The 13,326-nt window shown below is 48.6% G+C and overlaps 1 protein-coding gene across 1 annotated transcript; it reads left to right on the forward strand.

The window, feature by feature from the left end:
- Window positions 1–1,128: 1,128 nt before the first annotated feature.
- Window positions 1,129–13,197, forward strand: TRADD (TNFRSF1A associated via death domain). The gene is made up of 5 exons (XM_071440469.1): window positions 1,129–1,279; window positions 2,479–2,630; window positions 5,728–6,005; window positions 7,651–7,843; window positions 8,769–13,197. The coding sequence occupies exons 2-5, from the start codon at window positions 2,489–2,491 to the stop codon at window positions 9,074–9,076; spliced, it is 921 nt and encodes a 306-aa protein (XP_071296570.1). The 5' UTR covers window positions 1,129–1,279; window positions 2,479–2,488; the 3' UTR covers window positions 9,077–13,197.
- Window positions 13,198–13,326: the final 129 nt, after the last annotated feature.

The following is a 13,326-nucleotide window of genomic DNA, read 5'->3' on the forward strand; positions in this document are numbered from 1 at the left end:
GGGCTCAGTTAACCATCCTTTTCTTACCCCCACAATATACAGCAGGTGGATTGGCTTCAAGGACAAAATATTTCCAGGGCATGGGTGGGTGATGCTCCCCACAGCAATCATGCTGTGGTTCCCATCTGGTTCTGGGAGCCAGCACTGCTTCAGGTTTAGCTTTTGCAGTGAAATGTTGGGATGTCCAGGTTCATTTAGCCCCATCCAATAAACCTTAAATGTATGAACTCACTTCTCAAACTGTTAGCAAGTAAATGGTTTGTTTCCAGAAGCATTGGCACCATCAGGCTGCTGACCCTGAAGGGGTCTGAGGGCACTGTTTGCCCCCCTAGATCTGACCCTATGATCCAGAGCACCCAGGAGATCCAGCCCAGATTAACCCCATTACAGATCCCTTTGAATCATGTCTTTCCTTTAGCAAACAAATTAGGTTTATATTGATAAAATACTGTTGTTGTAAAATAGCATCAGATATATCGATATTTTTAGTGTTTTAAAACGCTTACTGCTTTTTTTTGCAGTTCAGTCCCCCAGTTTGCACGAACACTGCCAAGCCAGAGTGACTGCAGCTTGCACATGAGCCCAAAACCTGGCCCGAGGCCCATGCCAGCTTTTCACCAGCTGGGGACAAACAAGGGAGCTGCTGTTATCCTTCAGCTCACAGGGCACCTGTGCAGGGCAGATGCAGCCTGGACAGGAGGCTGCTACCTGAGGCTGAGCAATGGAGACCCAAATCAAACTTTGATTTGACAGAACCACTCATGGACTTGGGAAATGCTGTTTCATTCTCTCTACCTATCCAAACTCTCATCAGCAGCACTACAGGGAAAAGCTGACAAGCGCCAGCCGGGACCCACCAGCCTCGCCTGTGTCAGCCACAAGCCGCGCAGGGGCTTCAACCCACCACACTCCTCCATCCCTAATGGTCCAGAGAGACGCATCCATCCCAGCTCTCGGGCAGCTCTGGAGCCACCTGAACGGAGTATTTCTGACAGATCCTCACCTACACGAGACACCCAGCCACCGAGCTGGGTGGGCGGCCTTGCAGCAGGGACACCTGGAAGCGCCAGGGCGTCGGCCAGCCCCGGCCCGGGCTCCCCGCAGCAGCCCCTGCCCCGCGCGGCCCCGGGACAAACAGCAGGCATTACAGGGCAGTGCCGCCGGCCATTCCAGGGGCTGTTGGGATTCACTTTCTCCTTCCCGTTTCTCCGCCCGCAGCGGGTGCCGAGCGGCGCCGCGCCCCGGCGGAAGTGTCGGGACCGAGGCCGGCGCTGAGGAGGTAACGCCGCCCAGGGCCGCCGGGCCGGGGCTGCCGCGGGCAGGGGGCCGGGGCCGGGGCCGGGCGGTCCTGCCGGGACAGCCGGAGGGGCCGGGCTGGAGGGGCCGCGCTCCGGGGCCGCGGTGGCAGGCTGGGGGGACACCGAGGGGACACCCGGGCAGCGGGGAGCCGCCGGCCCTGAGGGCGGCACAGCGCGGCGGGACCGGGCCGGCGGCTGCTCCGGCGCTTTTCCCTCAGGGACAGCCCCCTCCCAGCCAGGCTGGGACGGGAATTGAGCCGCAGCAGCGGGCTGACGCCTGCAGGAGTCAGCGAAAAGGCAATAGCCGACAAACGTGGCTTGCCATCCGGGGCTGGGTTTTGAAGCACCCACAGCGGTTTGACCGCGGCGCGGGGACTGGGATAGGGCAGTGCTCACTGGACGGGAGGATTCACCCGCTGGGTTACACTGCAGAGGCACAAAGGGCATAAACAAAGCGGAGGGGTCACAGAATCACCGAATGGTTTGGCTTGGAAGGACCTTTCCAAGGCCATCTAGTTCAACTCCTCTGTGGTGTCTGGGAAATCTTCAACTCGAGCCAAGCCCAGTCCAACCTGGCCTTGAATATTTTCAGAGATGGGGCATCCACCACCTCTCTGTGCCAGTGTCTCACCACCCTCACTGTAAAAAATTTCTTCCTGATATCTAATCTAAATCTACCCTCTTTTAGTTTAAAATGATTATCCTTGTCCTGCCTGTGTAGAGTGTCCCTTAACAAGAGCTCAGGGCCCTGTGAACAACCAGGGGACCAGGACTTTAAGGAGAACATCTCTGGTTGCAACGGGGCTTCAGTCCATGGGAGCATGCCAGACTGCTGGGTGGTCCCTGCAGTACTTCAATCATTTCACATTTTGGCTAGTCAGAGGCACAGGGACTGAAACTCTGCTTCAGAGTATCTTTGGACTGTAAAATGAATGGACTCCAGTGGAAAATGAAAGCAAAGCTTTATGAGCTTCTGTCTTTGGGATATGGCGTCCCACTGTGGTGTGCTTTACAGAGTAACAGTAAACCCCTCAAAGGCTACACTTGCTTTAACAACATCAGCATTGCTCTAAGAAATAGGAGTAAATCCCCATAAGTCTGTTGTGCTTGTACTGCAGCAGTCCCCTGGCCTCAGGCCATTTCCCTTATGGTCTCTGAGCTTGCCTGTGTGATTTTGTAGGGTGCTGAAGATGGCAGGCAGCTCCTCTCCTTGGACTGGCAGCGCTTACCTCTTCCTTCAGTCCACCTGCAAGACCATCGCTCTGCCGTCCCTCTACGAGAGCTCCCAGAAGAAGCCTTGTGTGTTCAAGGCCCTGAAGCAGGCATTAGCAGGTACCCATCCTCTGGTATCTTGGTGTGCAGTGCCAGGCCTTTCTTTAATCTCACGCTCATGGGTAAGGAAAGCTCATGCTCACTCTGTCTAGGAAAGGCAGTAAAGTGGAGGAAGCTCAGCAGAGGTTCACCAAGATGGTTGGGGGCTGGAGTACTTTGCCTGTGAGGAGAGGCTGAGGGAGTTGGACCTGTTGAGCCTGGGGAAGAGAAAGTTTCAGGGGACCTACCAACAGCCTGCTGATAGCTGTGGGAGGGAGAGATGGAGCCACACTGTTCATAGTGGTGCATGGGGAAATGCACCCATTTGAGAGAAAGGCACAAATTGAAATGACAGGTAGACACCAGATAAAAGGACAAATGTTTTCCCCTTTAAGACAGCCAGGCAGTTGCCCAGAGAGATTGTGTACTCTCCATCCTCAAGGGCTTTCAAATGGGACTGGATACAGCCCTGAGCAGCTGCTTCTGACCTCAGAGCTGACCCTGCTTTGCATAGGAGGTTGGGCTAGACACTGCCTGGGCTTCCTTCCAACTTGAACCATCCTATGAATTATCCAACTTTATGAATGTTTGTTTAAGCCCATTTATGTAAGAGAGGAAAAGATTGCAATTGCTGTGAAAGAAGATTTAATTGCTGTCTTTATACCACCACAGAAACATGATTCCTGCTTTGAAAAGCTGGTTTTTAAATCAAGTGATAGCCAGTATAAATTCATTTCTATTCAAATTCTGATATAATTCAAATTCAAATTCTGATATAAACAGACACACTTACATTAGCTTGAGGTGTATGTAACCATATTTACATTAAAAAATTACTTGAGATGCAAATAGCTATAAAACTATAGTCCTCTCTCCACCCTTGCACCAAGCACACTGCAGAATAATACTAATCTGAAGAGTTTATCACACTTACCTAGAAAGACTCTCATGGTGTTCTTTACCTGTTGCACAGCTGAGACTCTATTGTTTAGTTGGGCTTGTCCAACTATTCTGCAGTTTCTTCTGGAAATCATGGCAATACAGGCCTGCTCATTCTGCAGCTCAAATATAGGAAACAGGAAGCAAGCAGCTAACATAATTGTCCAGTTAGGCTTGATTTGTGGCTGCTTTGTGGCATGTGAATGTGAAAACATTTAAAGGATAGCTCACATAACTTAAATCCTCCCATGCTTATTCAGATCTGACAAGGACATGAAATCTTAAGCTGTCTGTGGTTTCATGCAGAAATGCCTGCAAAGTCCTATCTTTTGAGGCAGCTTTACAGCTGTCTTGTACACTCTTCATAAAGGTTTCCATGTCTGTGCAGCTTTCCCTCCATAGCCTTCCTGCCCTATTATGGAAATTTTGTTTAATGAGCACTCATAAAAAGCAAAGCATGAAAGAAGTGATAAAAATCATCCACAGTGAATTAAAATGTCTTTTCTAGGTGCCTAATCCCATGTGGCAGTTACACATGAGGTCCAAACTAGACCAGATGCAAACAGGAATTAGTAAACATGTAAAGCCACTGTTAGATACTATACTTTTAAATGCAAGGTCACTTGCCCTGCTTAATGTGGAGCACACAAGTCTGCCTTGCCTTGAGATTGTCCTCCATGCCATGACATGTGGTGTGATGCCAGTGTGAGCTGGTGCCTCCATACAGCCCTCAGTGACAGCCCTCGAGGTCAGTCAGGTCTGGAAGCAGTACAGCACCCTCACATAGGCCTCTGCTGCAAAACAAGAGAAAAACACATACTTAGAACTCATCATCAGCATATAAAAGCCTGTGAAGATATGGATAATGAGCACAGCTAATAAAAATTAAATTCTGCTGGGAGAAGGAAGAATGAAGTCATGGCATTTTCTGTTTCCACATCGCTCATGCTCCTCCTGCATTAATGTTAGAGAGTACATCACTGGCTTCTCCTTGTTTAGATTTTACCATGAATTAATTCTCTGTGCAGAATAACAAGTCAAGGCCCAATCTCAAGCAGTTTAATCCCTGTGGCTGGATCTGTCATTTGTTGTTTGTGAGATGCGTTAAAGGCTCAGAGAGACAAAAGTTACCTCTAGGCACAGGTGGAGAGGAAACACTGGGTTTCTTTCCAGGACCTCCATCACTGCATAAAACTCCAGCCACAAGGACTGAAGGCTGACTGAGCACTGAGGTGAACTGAGCTTTCATCTATAAAACTTTACTGTGCTACCAGTTTATCATAACCATCACTGCCCTGGAAATGGAACCTCAAAAACTTGCCCTAATAAGCACTGTTGATATAATTATCTGGGATGTAGTTCCATACCTCTTCAGTTGGACACCATACTTCATGGAGATCAGTAGTAGCAGGACAGCATGAACTTAATCCTTCCCTCTTGGTTTAACACACTTTTCCATCCCAGAGGACTTTATCACGAAGAGAATTCAAAAGCTCCTCCATTGCAGGCTTGTTGTGGATGGGTATTGGACTAATTACTGAGCTTGTCTGGCCCTTTCTGCTTCACCAAAAAGCAGCAACTGTGGTGATTTCACCTCAGAGACACTTTTGGCTGGCTGGATGCTGCAGCTGGGCACTTGGAGGCAAGTCCAGACATGCAGGAGCTCAGGTTTACCTTTGGCAGAGAGGCTTTAAGGCGATGGTGAAGGAAAGGAGTCGGTTCTGATGGAGGGTTTGGATCCAGAGCTTTATTCCTGGCCCACAGGCCTCTGAACCCAGCAAAAGCTCCAGCAGAACTCTCAAACCATGTGGTTTGCTCACCCTTTTACCCGGGGGAGAGGGGGAGGGAAGGAACACGGGGACCACCAACCAGGTACGGGAGGGGAGGTCTCAAGGGACAAAGGACACCTGGACGGCCCAATGCCCCCCCAGGGGTAGGGGGCATCTTTGAACCTGCCCAACCACTCGATGCCCTTCTGGGATGCCAGGATTGACAGACAGTGCTCAGCAGGGGGCAGGGGAGGGAGAGGTGACTGACACACCTGGCAGGGAATTATCATGGGAGGAACCGGGTTTCTGAGGTAAATCCTGAAATCACAGCGCAACAGATGGGTGTGGGTGTGGGTGTGAGTGGGCTGGCTCATGGCTGGACTATGACTGTGCTCCCTTGTCCCTGCCAGACTCCACTGGCAGCGTGAATGGTGTGGACATGCTCAAGGTGCACTGCAGCCACCCCCACCTGATCGTGCAGCTGAGGTTCTGCAGGCAGGAGAACTGCCGCCGCTTCCTGCGCAGCTACCGCGAAGGAGCGCTCCAGAAATCCCTCCAGAGCCACCTCCAGCTCTTCTTGGACACAACCACGGTGCCTCTGGAAGTGGAGCTGAAGGCTGGCAGTGAGCACCTTGACAAGATGCTGAAGGATGAGGATCGCTGCTTGGAGTGCATCTACAGAGAAAAGGTGAGTGGGACAGGGAGGGAGGATGGACAGCAATGAGGAGGGGTGGCACTGGGCTTGCAGAGATGGGTGCAAATCCACTTCTGATGCAGCATGTCAGGTTAACAAACTTCTCAGTCCTTCAGCTCTTTACTCTAATGTGGAGAAATAGCTCTGCCCTTGCTCAGAAAAGAGCTAGGCATTTTTCTGGAAGGGCAGTAGAGTAACCTAAAGCAGCCTGCTAGCAGCAAAGATCCTGCTAACTCTCTGTGCCTTCTGTGTAATAACAGCTAGTGTGGCTGTTAACCCCACTAAGACAAGGAGTTCTAGACAGTGCAGCTGACAGCACAAGTGTGCCTCAGTAGAGCTGTGAGGCAGGCAGAGAGGAGCCATCACTGCTCTGCACACACACCACCTCCTCCCAGAGTGGCAAAGGTAACTGCACCTGGAAGTGAGCAGTGGAAGTGAGTACAAACACTGCACATCACACCAAAAACTTGTGTCAGAGTGAGGACACACAGCATCTGCTGCCAGCAGGAGTAGGCTGCCCTTCTGAAGGCAAAGTCTCTCTCATCTGGCATCTGGCTCATTGCACACTTTGGCACTAGCACTCTAATCCTGCTTGCAAGAACAGTGAAATCTTGTCATCTCACTACAAGGCACTTGACATGATTAAACTCACTGACTTGTTCCCCTCCTCTCTTTCCCATCTGGAACTTTAGCTCTGGCTCCTCTAAATGGTCCTGAGAAACAGGCACTCACTATTAGTCAGGAATATTAGGCACAAGAGCATGTTTTTCCAGGTTGCTTTTCTGTAAGCACAGAGAATAAACCCAAACCTTTAATCTCCAAACCAAACAACATGTGATATCCCATACCCTGTGAACTGTGCCTTGCTGCTCCCTCCCTGTGCTGAACTAGCTGACTGGACAAAAGAAATGGGCTTATTCTCAGTTCCCCAAAAGTGACTCAGTCTGACCCTGCTTAACAGTGCAACAGGCAGAAAGATGGGACACAGCCTTCAGCAGCTGAGAGCAGTGCTGGGTACCTGCTGTAACTGAGCTGAACAGTATTTACCTCTGATTGAGGCACTGCCAGGTTTGACTCTTCCCATGTGCTTTGCAATCTTTACTCCTTTTCTCATTACCTTGTTTTTGGAAGTCAGACTAATTTTCTCTTGGCTAGTAAAAAAAAACTGGCTTGGTGAGGAGCCAGGAACAACAAACCTTAGGGAGCAGAGGGGCAGAGAGAGAGAGAAGGTGGGTAACAAGAGCTGCCTGCTTGGGTGACCATGAGCTGTTGGATCAGATCACCCTGTTCTGTGGGTCTCACCCTCATAGGGATTTGGAGAAGCCTTGCTGCCTGCAGTGCACCCTAATTCTTGCAGAGGGCTGCTGGAAATGAACGTGGGCTAGTAGCAGTTTTGTGCAACTTGTAAGCACTCACTGGTGCAGGTGAGAAACCCAGGGGGAGAGATTGTCTATTTCATATCACATTACAGATTCAAATCCACTTACAGCCACCCTGTTACAGCCAGAGCTCCACTAGACCACCTCACTGGGCTGGCTGACAGCTCATGCTATATCTCATTGCTTCTCTCTTGACCTCAGCAAGCTCAGCTTTGCAGCTGGTGGCCCTGGCAGAGTCACTGATGCTGTTTGTGTTACAGCCTGACCGCCTGCCCGACGAGGAGATCACAGAGCTGGAGGAATGCCTCAAGAGCCTGACGCTTCACCACAGCACCAACAACAATGTGGCTGGAAAAGACTGCTCATCTCTGAAGTCCCCATCTCAGCCTTATCCTCCTCAAGGCAGCTCCCTTTCCACACAGCTCACCTTCATCTTTCAGGGACAACAGTTTGGTGAGTAGCTAGAGCTGACCAACAGAGCCCTTGGTCTGCCTCACAGCCCAGGAGGGAGAATTATCATCACTACATATTGGGGTGTACCTCAGATAAACCAAGGACTTCCCAGCATCCCACAAGAAAGGAATTACAGTAGTCCTAAGATATTGCCATGATGCTTCACATCAGGCTTCCACCTGTTTTCTTTTCTCTTCTGGGGTGGCACAGAACCAGTTGTTTCAGGGTCTGTGTCCCTTCCAGGTTCCTCACATTTAAAAATTAATGGTGAAAGGAAGAATAGAGAGCATTTTTCTCTTCTTCCATGTCACTTGGTTGAGGTGAGTTAATAGTGTAGGTTGGATCAGACTGGGGAAGTTACTGTGGACACCCTCAGCCCTGCTTTCAGACAGGACTGATTTGTCCAGGCTCCCTCAGTTCACCAGCTGGCTTTGGGGTCTGTCCCTAAAGAGGGCTTTCAGAGAGTATCAATAGCAATATCAGCTTGAGATAAGCTAGATCATTTCTGAGCTGGCTTAAGCTGTGTACAGTCTCTCCAGAGCTAAACAGCTGAGTAGGGAGCTCCTGTCAGCTATTTCAGTGTTTTGAGGATGTTTAAATAGGGGAACAGGAGATTTTGTCAGAAAGGCCTTACCAAGCTGCCTATGAAAGGCTAAAAAAAAAGAAAAAAAAATAAAAAGGGCTCTGGCAAACCACAGGACAGTTTTCAGAGAAAAAAAAAAAGAATAGGTCTTGCCAAGCTTGCAGGGTAGGGACAAGCCCAGCTGCTTTGTTGTTGTGGGAGGATTTCTGTAGGGGAACAGCTGGGCAAGGCAGGAGCTCAGACTCCCTGCTCCACAGAGTATGACCAAACCTTGAACTGGCCCCTGCTGCATCACATCAGCCATGAAACTTCTGTGTCTTACCTGGCCTCTGCCCCTTTCAGACAACAGAACAATCACACCAGACGACCACCAGAAGTTTGCCAAGTCCGTGTCCAAGAAGTGGAAGCAAGTGGGTCGCTCCCTGCAGAGGTCCTGCCGGGCCCTGCGGGACCCTGCCATCGACACCGTGGCGCTGGAGTACGAGCGGGAGGGACTCTATGAACAGGCCTACCAGATGCTGCTCAGGTTCATCCAGTCCGAGGGCAAGAGGGCCACCATAGCACGGCTGGTCACAGCCCTGGAGGAGAACGGGCTCGTCAGCTTGGCTGAGGAGCTCCTGGGCCTCCATTCCAGTGAGGAGTGCTCCTAGAGCCCGGAGGACAGTGCCATTGCTAAGGGCTTTCCTGCTTTAGCTACTGTATGAAACTGCTGCCAGTGTCTGGGAATGTAACGTCCTGAATATCACCACAGGTTTCCATCGAGGTGGAAATGCTCAGGGGAGAGGTTCTGTGTTGGCAGAAGCCAGCAAGGACCTCTGACTTGCCTTATTTCATTGTGTTTCCAGAAATACAGCACTACCTTCCTATGAATGGTGAGAGGCTTTCACCCTGACTTCATTCAGGACTGTGACAGGGAAGCAGCCAGACAGAGCCCTTGGGGAGAATTAGGGAGAGGAGAAAAGCAAGCAAGGCTTCTCATAGAATTTCTATGGGAAGCAGAAAATGCCACTGCTTCTCAGGCTGTGTCCAGGGGCATCACCTGGAGAACTGCAATATATTTTTACATTGAAAACATTTTTGCCCTCAGCCATGACATCAAGTAAAGAAAAAGGAGAAAGTAAGGAAATGTCAATTTTACGCTATTTTCCTTCTTTGTTTGAAGAACAAAGAACATTCATGGCCAGAGTATCTGTTCTGCCCTGCTCTGTTATAGCTCCTTCCCACCTCTCACCACCTGAAGGCTTTCCTTCTACCTGGGACAGCCACAGTCTTCCACAGGGTAAAAGATTGCTGCTGTACAACAAATGGCAGACACTGAACAAACAATATGGACAAACTCAAATTCAGACAATGATTGTCAACATTTTCTCATCTGTGGTAGACAGTAATATGTTGATTAGGCCTTGCCTGCCAGCCTGAGGGAGCCTGCAGCTATGGAAAGCCAAACACAGTGCTGGAAGGAAAAGAGTCTCCTCATCAGCAAGTTACCTGTGGAGCCTGGTTTGGAACTGCTGCCCTCAGGGCATTGCAGCATCAAATGCCATCCTCAGACCACAGAGCTGAGCAATCAGCACCCCCAGCTGGCTGCTCTCACCTCCTGACCACTCTCAGCCTGCTGGACCCTGGAGGGGACAGCTCACCTGCTGTGTCCCACAGGTGGCAGGACCTACATAGAGCCTTTCCCTGGCACTGTGTGACAATCCAACATCAGCTGCCACCGTGCCTGGATTTACCTGCACTGATTTTTTAGGGTAAAAATGGTTTAAGAGACAAATCTCCCAAACCCCAGGGCTGACTCCTGCTTTCAGTTCCTGGGGGAGAAACAGTGTCTCCTGGTATGGCTGATGCAGACTGCAACACAGCAGCTGCATTTCTGCTGTGACAAAGCACAGAGCAATGAGTGTCTGCATGACATGGGTCCTGTGAAGCACAACAGCAGCTCAATTATATTCCCAGTGCTTTCCTGATAGGTTTTTACTGATACTATTCCATTAATTCTATCCTTTATTTCCCTTCCCATCTGTGGGAATAGCCAGTGGGCTATGGAAATGTTTTCAGGTGCAGAGGGGGACTTCAGCCACACACACAAAGTCTGTGTGCACATGACAATATCAGGCTGCTAGCAGCCATGGTAGGAACAACTTTGAGGCCTTTTAAACCACAACTCACATCTTACTCCTTCCCTGGAGTCAAAGCTGTGACTCAGTAAGGAGGAACATAACCTCAGATTCAGGTGTGGGCTCAGATCCAAGCTCCTGGAGCTGGAGACATTCCTGTACCTTCTGCTGGAGCACCTGAGCATCAGTCACTGGAAACCTGGATGGGCAGGATTTAGATGTCCTGCTTTGAGCCAGCTGGGGTCCACATGCCTCAGATGAGCTGAGTATCACATCCTCAGTGTAAGCCAGGGAAACGACTTGTTTTGTGCAGATTTTGAACCCCTGAGGTTACATACAGAACCAGGAAAGGAGGGGGTGCATATGGGGAGAAGGTTTTCAGGTGTGAGTGAATCTGTTTCCATCTTGCCCCTACCTTCCAAGGAAGCAGGACTTCGTGCAGGCACCATCTCTGTAAAGACTGTGCCTCCATCACCTTTTATTAAGCCATTTTATATCAGTGCCATTGCAGTTTCATCCCCTCCATTCCTGCTCACACATCCCACCCTCTCCCTTCCTGTAATAACTAAAATGAAGCAATTACCTCTCTGACAGTTTTGCTTTTGGGACCAACACAGTGGTGCTGATCTTGCCTAATTTAGGCTGCTGTGGATCCATACCTCAAAGTATTTAGCTTTCCTGCCAAATCCCAGCTGGGGAACTCTGTTTGGCAGAAACCCACCTGACAAATTGTATTTTAAAAAATTGAAAAATCAGAAACTTGAAATTTACTCTAAGAGCGAGAGAGTTTGCTCTTGATTTTGCAGAAATTACTTTTTTAAGAAAAGTAATCGTTGTCATATGCCATATGCATATGACCTTGTTTTTAAGAAAAGAAGGTCACATGCATAGCCTGCTGTCTCATTTGCAATTAATTTTTCTAAGCTCTCAGACCAGCTATATGTGCACAACTTGCACATATAGTTATAAGGCAGCCACTGAGTAGTGAGAATTACTAGTTTTTGTAGCATCTGTTAATGCATAAAATGAGAAAGTCTTATTATTCAGCATCTACTTCAAGTCCAGAAAACTTTTTTACTGCTGTTACTCTTTTACAGAGGACTAACCATGAATACTTTCTTCTGAATGCAAACGTTTTCTTTCTGCCAGTAACTGGCATGTGTATTTCCTCTTACTCACATATTCCCTGTCAGAATTCCCTGTCAGAAGTGCCATTAAGTGCTGGAGCCCCTGGCAACCTTTCTGGAATGTCTCAATCTCCAACAGCATTCACAGGTGCCTTCATTGCAGACTTGAAGGAAAAGGGTTTTTCAGTGATATTCCATGGTGAAATTGTCTCCAGCACATGGCGTGGTTTGGGACATAGCAGTGGCTGTTTCATACCTCATTTTCCATGAGCAATCATCATGCTGGTGGGAGATAAACCATGGACAGTGCTGCTGCTGGAGAAATTGGCCTTATCCCAGTACCTGCTCTTCTCCATATACTGAGATATATCTGTGAAAAAGAAAAAATCAGGGGTGATGCTAGTGTTTCAGAACCAAACAACATTAAAAGCAAATAAAGGTGATAATCAGTTGCATATAAAATCTAAACCAGAAAAAAAACATAGATCAAGCAGCAGAAATCAGGCCAAAATGTGCTTACAGGAAGAGATCCAAGAGGGCTTTTTTTTCTGGTACAGACTGTTTTAACCATGTTTCAGATTTGAAGGAGCCTCCATTCAGTCTGCCAGAAGGAATAAAAGATCCATCCAAAGGAGAATTTGATTGATTCTTTTTGGCATAGCTGACCTACAGTGTTCAAACAGATGATAACAAAGAGGAGAGTGAAGTTAAAATGTTCACCAGATATACTTTGACATGAGGCATCTGATAGAAGCAAACCTGACAGGATCCCCTGATACAAAATTGTCTCAGAGGGAAAGATCTGTTTATTTTGCCTTTCATTTCAAAGGCAGGTTCAGCATTGAGGAGCTGTCCTGCTCTCTGGGTCACTGTCTCCCCTCTGTGTTCCCAAGGAACCACACCCTGGCAGCTGCCCACAGACTGAAACCAGGAGTGAGCATGGGCAGAATGAGGAGCCTCAAATTCACTTAAATTGCTGATTTACTTAACTGAAAATTCTGGTGAACCTCTGGTATTGTATCTGGTATCCTTAAACCAAGGAGGTACAAGAAGAGGGATCAAGAGGGTTTGTGAGTCTGACCCACATTTTGGAGTGTGTGCATGACACTGGTGCTTTACACTGGACAGGGGGGCTACCCATGTGCCTTTTGTATGGAGGTGGACTCAAACAGTGAAGCAGTTCAAGGCCTAGAGTCAAAAAATATGGTTTTTTTTCTTCTCTGGATTGAATTTTAAACCCCCTGAAGGGAGCTGGCTGTACATCTCTAACAGAAACCTGTATGAGATGTGTGGTTAATGTCTCTTAGTTTTCAGTGGAAAAATCCCTTGCTGACCATCTAATTCCAAATTCCCATGATATTCAGCATAGATCTGGATCAGCCATCTACAGCTATGGACTGCAATGCCAGGCATACTTGGGTCTAGGACATTCAGCCTCCAAGGAATTGTCTTTTACAGAAAAACCTCTTTGGTATATATATTTTTTCCCCATTCTTTTTTATAAATAAATATATACTTCTGATGAAACTGCCTCAGAGACTTTCATTGAACACTTAACTGCAGTAGTAAGAGAAGGGTCACCGAAGTTCTGGCCACATTTGGTGATCACCAGCTCCAGAGGAGCATCCAGCCTGAGGGTGGCTGCCCAGCAGGGCT

Source organism: Agelaius tricolor, unplaced genomic scaffold (genome assembly GCF_023055355.1).
Source record: "Agelaius tricolor isolate 1412-34295 unplaced genomic scaffold, bAgeTri1.0.p SCAF_15, whole genome shotgun sequence".
Classification (NCBI taxonomy): Eukaryota; Metazoa; Chordata; class Aves; order Passeriformes; family Icteridae; genus Agelaius; species Agelaius tricolor.

What these genes read in the sequence shown, in the direction of transcription:
- TRADD (XM_071440469.1), top strand. Translation starts at nt 2,489, where the DNA reads ATGGCAGGCAGCTCCTCTCCTTGGACTGGCAGCGCTTACCTCTTCCTT. An exon ending in CCTGAAGCAGGCATTAGCAG is followed by an intron (nt 2,631 to 5,727) that starts GTACCCATCCTC and finishes TGTCCCTGCCAG; the next exon opens with ACTCCACTGGCAGCGTGAAT. An exon ending in AGTGCATCTACAGAGAAAAG is followed by an intron (nt 6,006 to 7,650) that starts GTGAGTGGGACA and finishes TTTGTGTTACAG; the next exon opens with CCTGACCGCCTGCCCGACGA.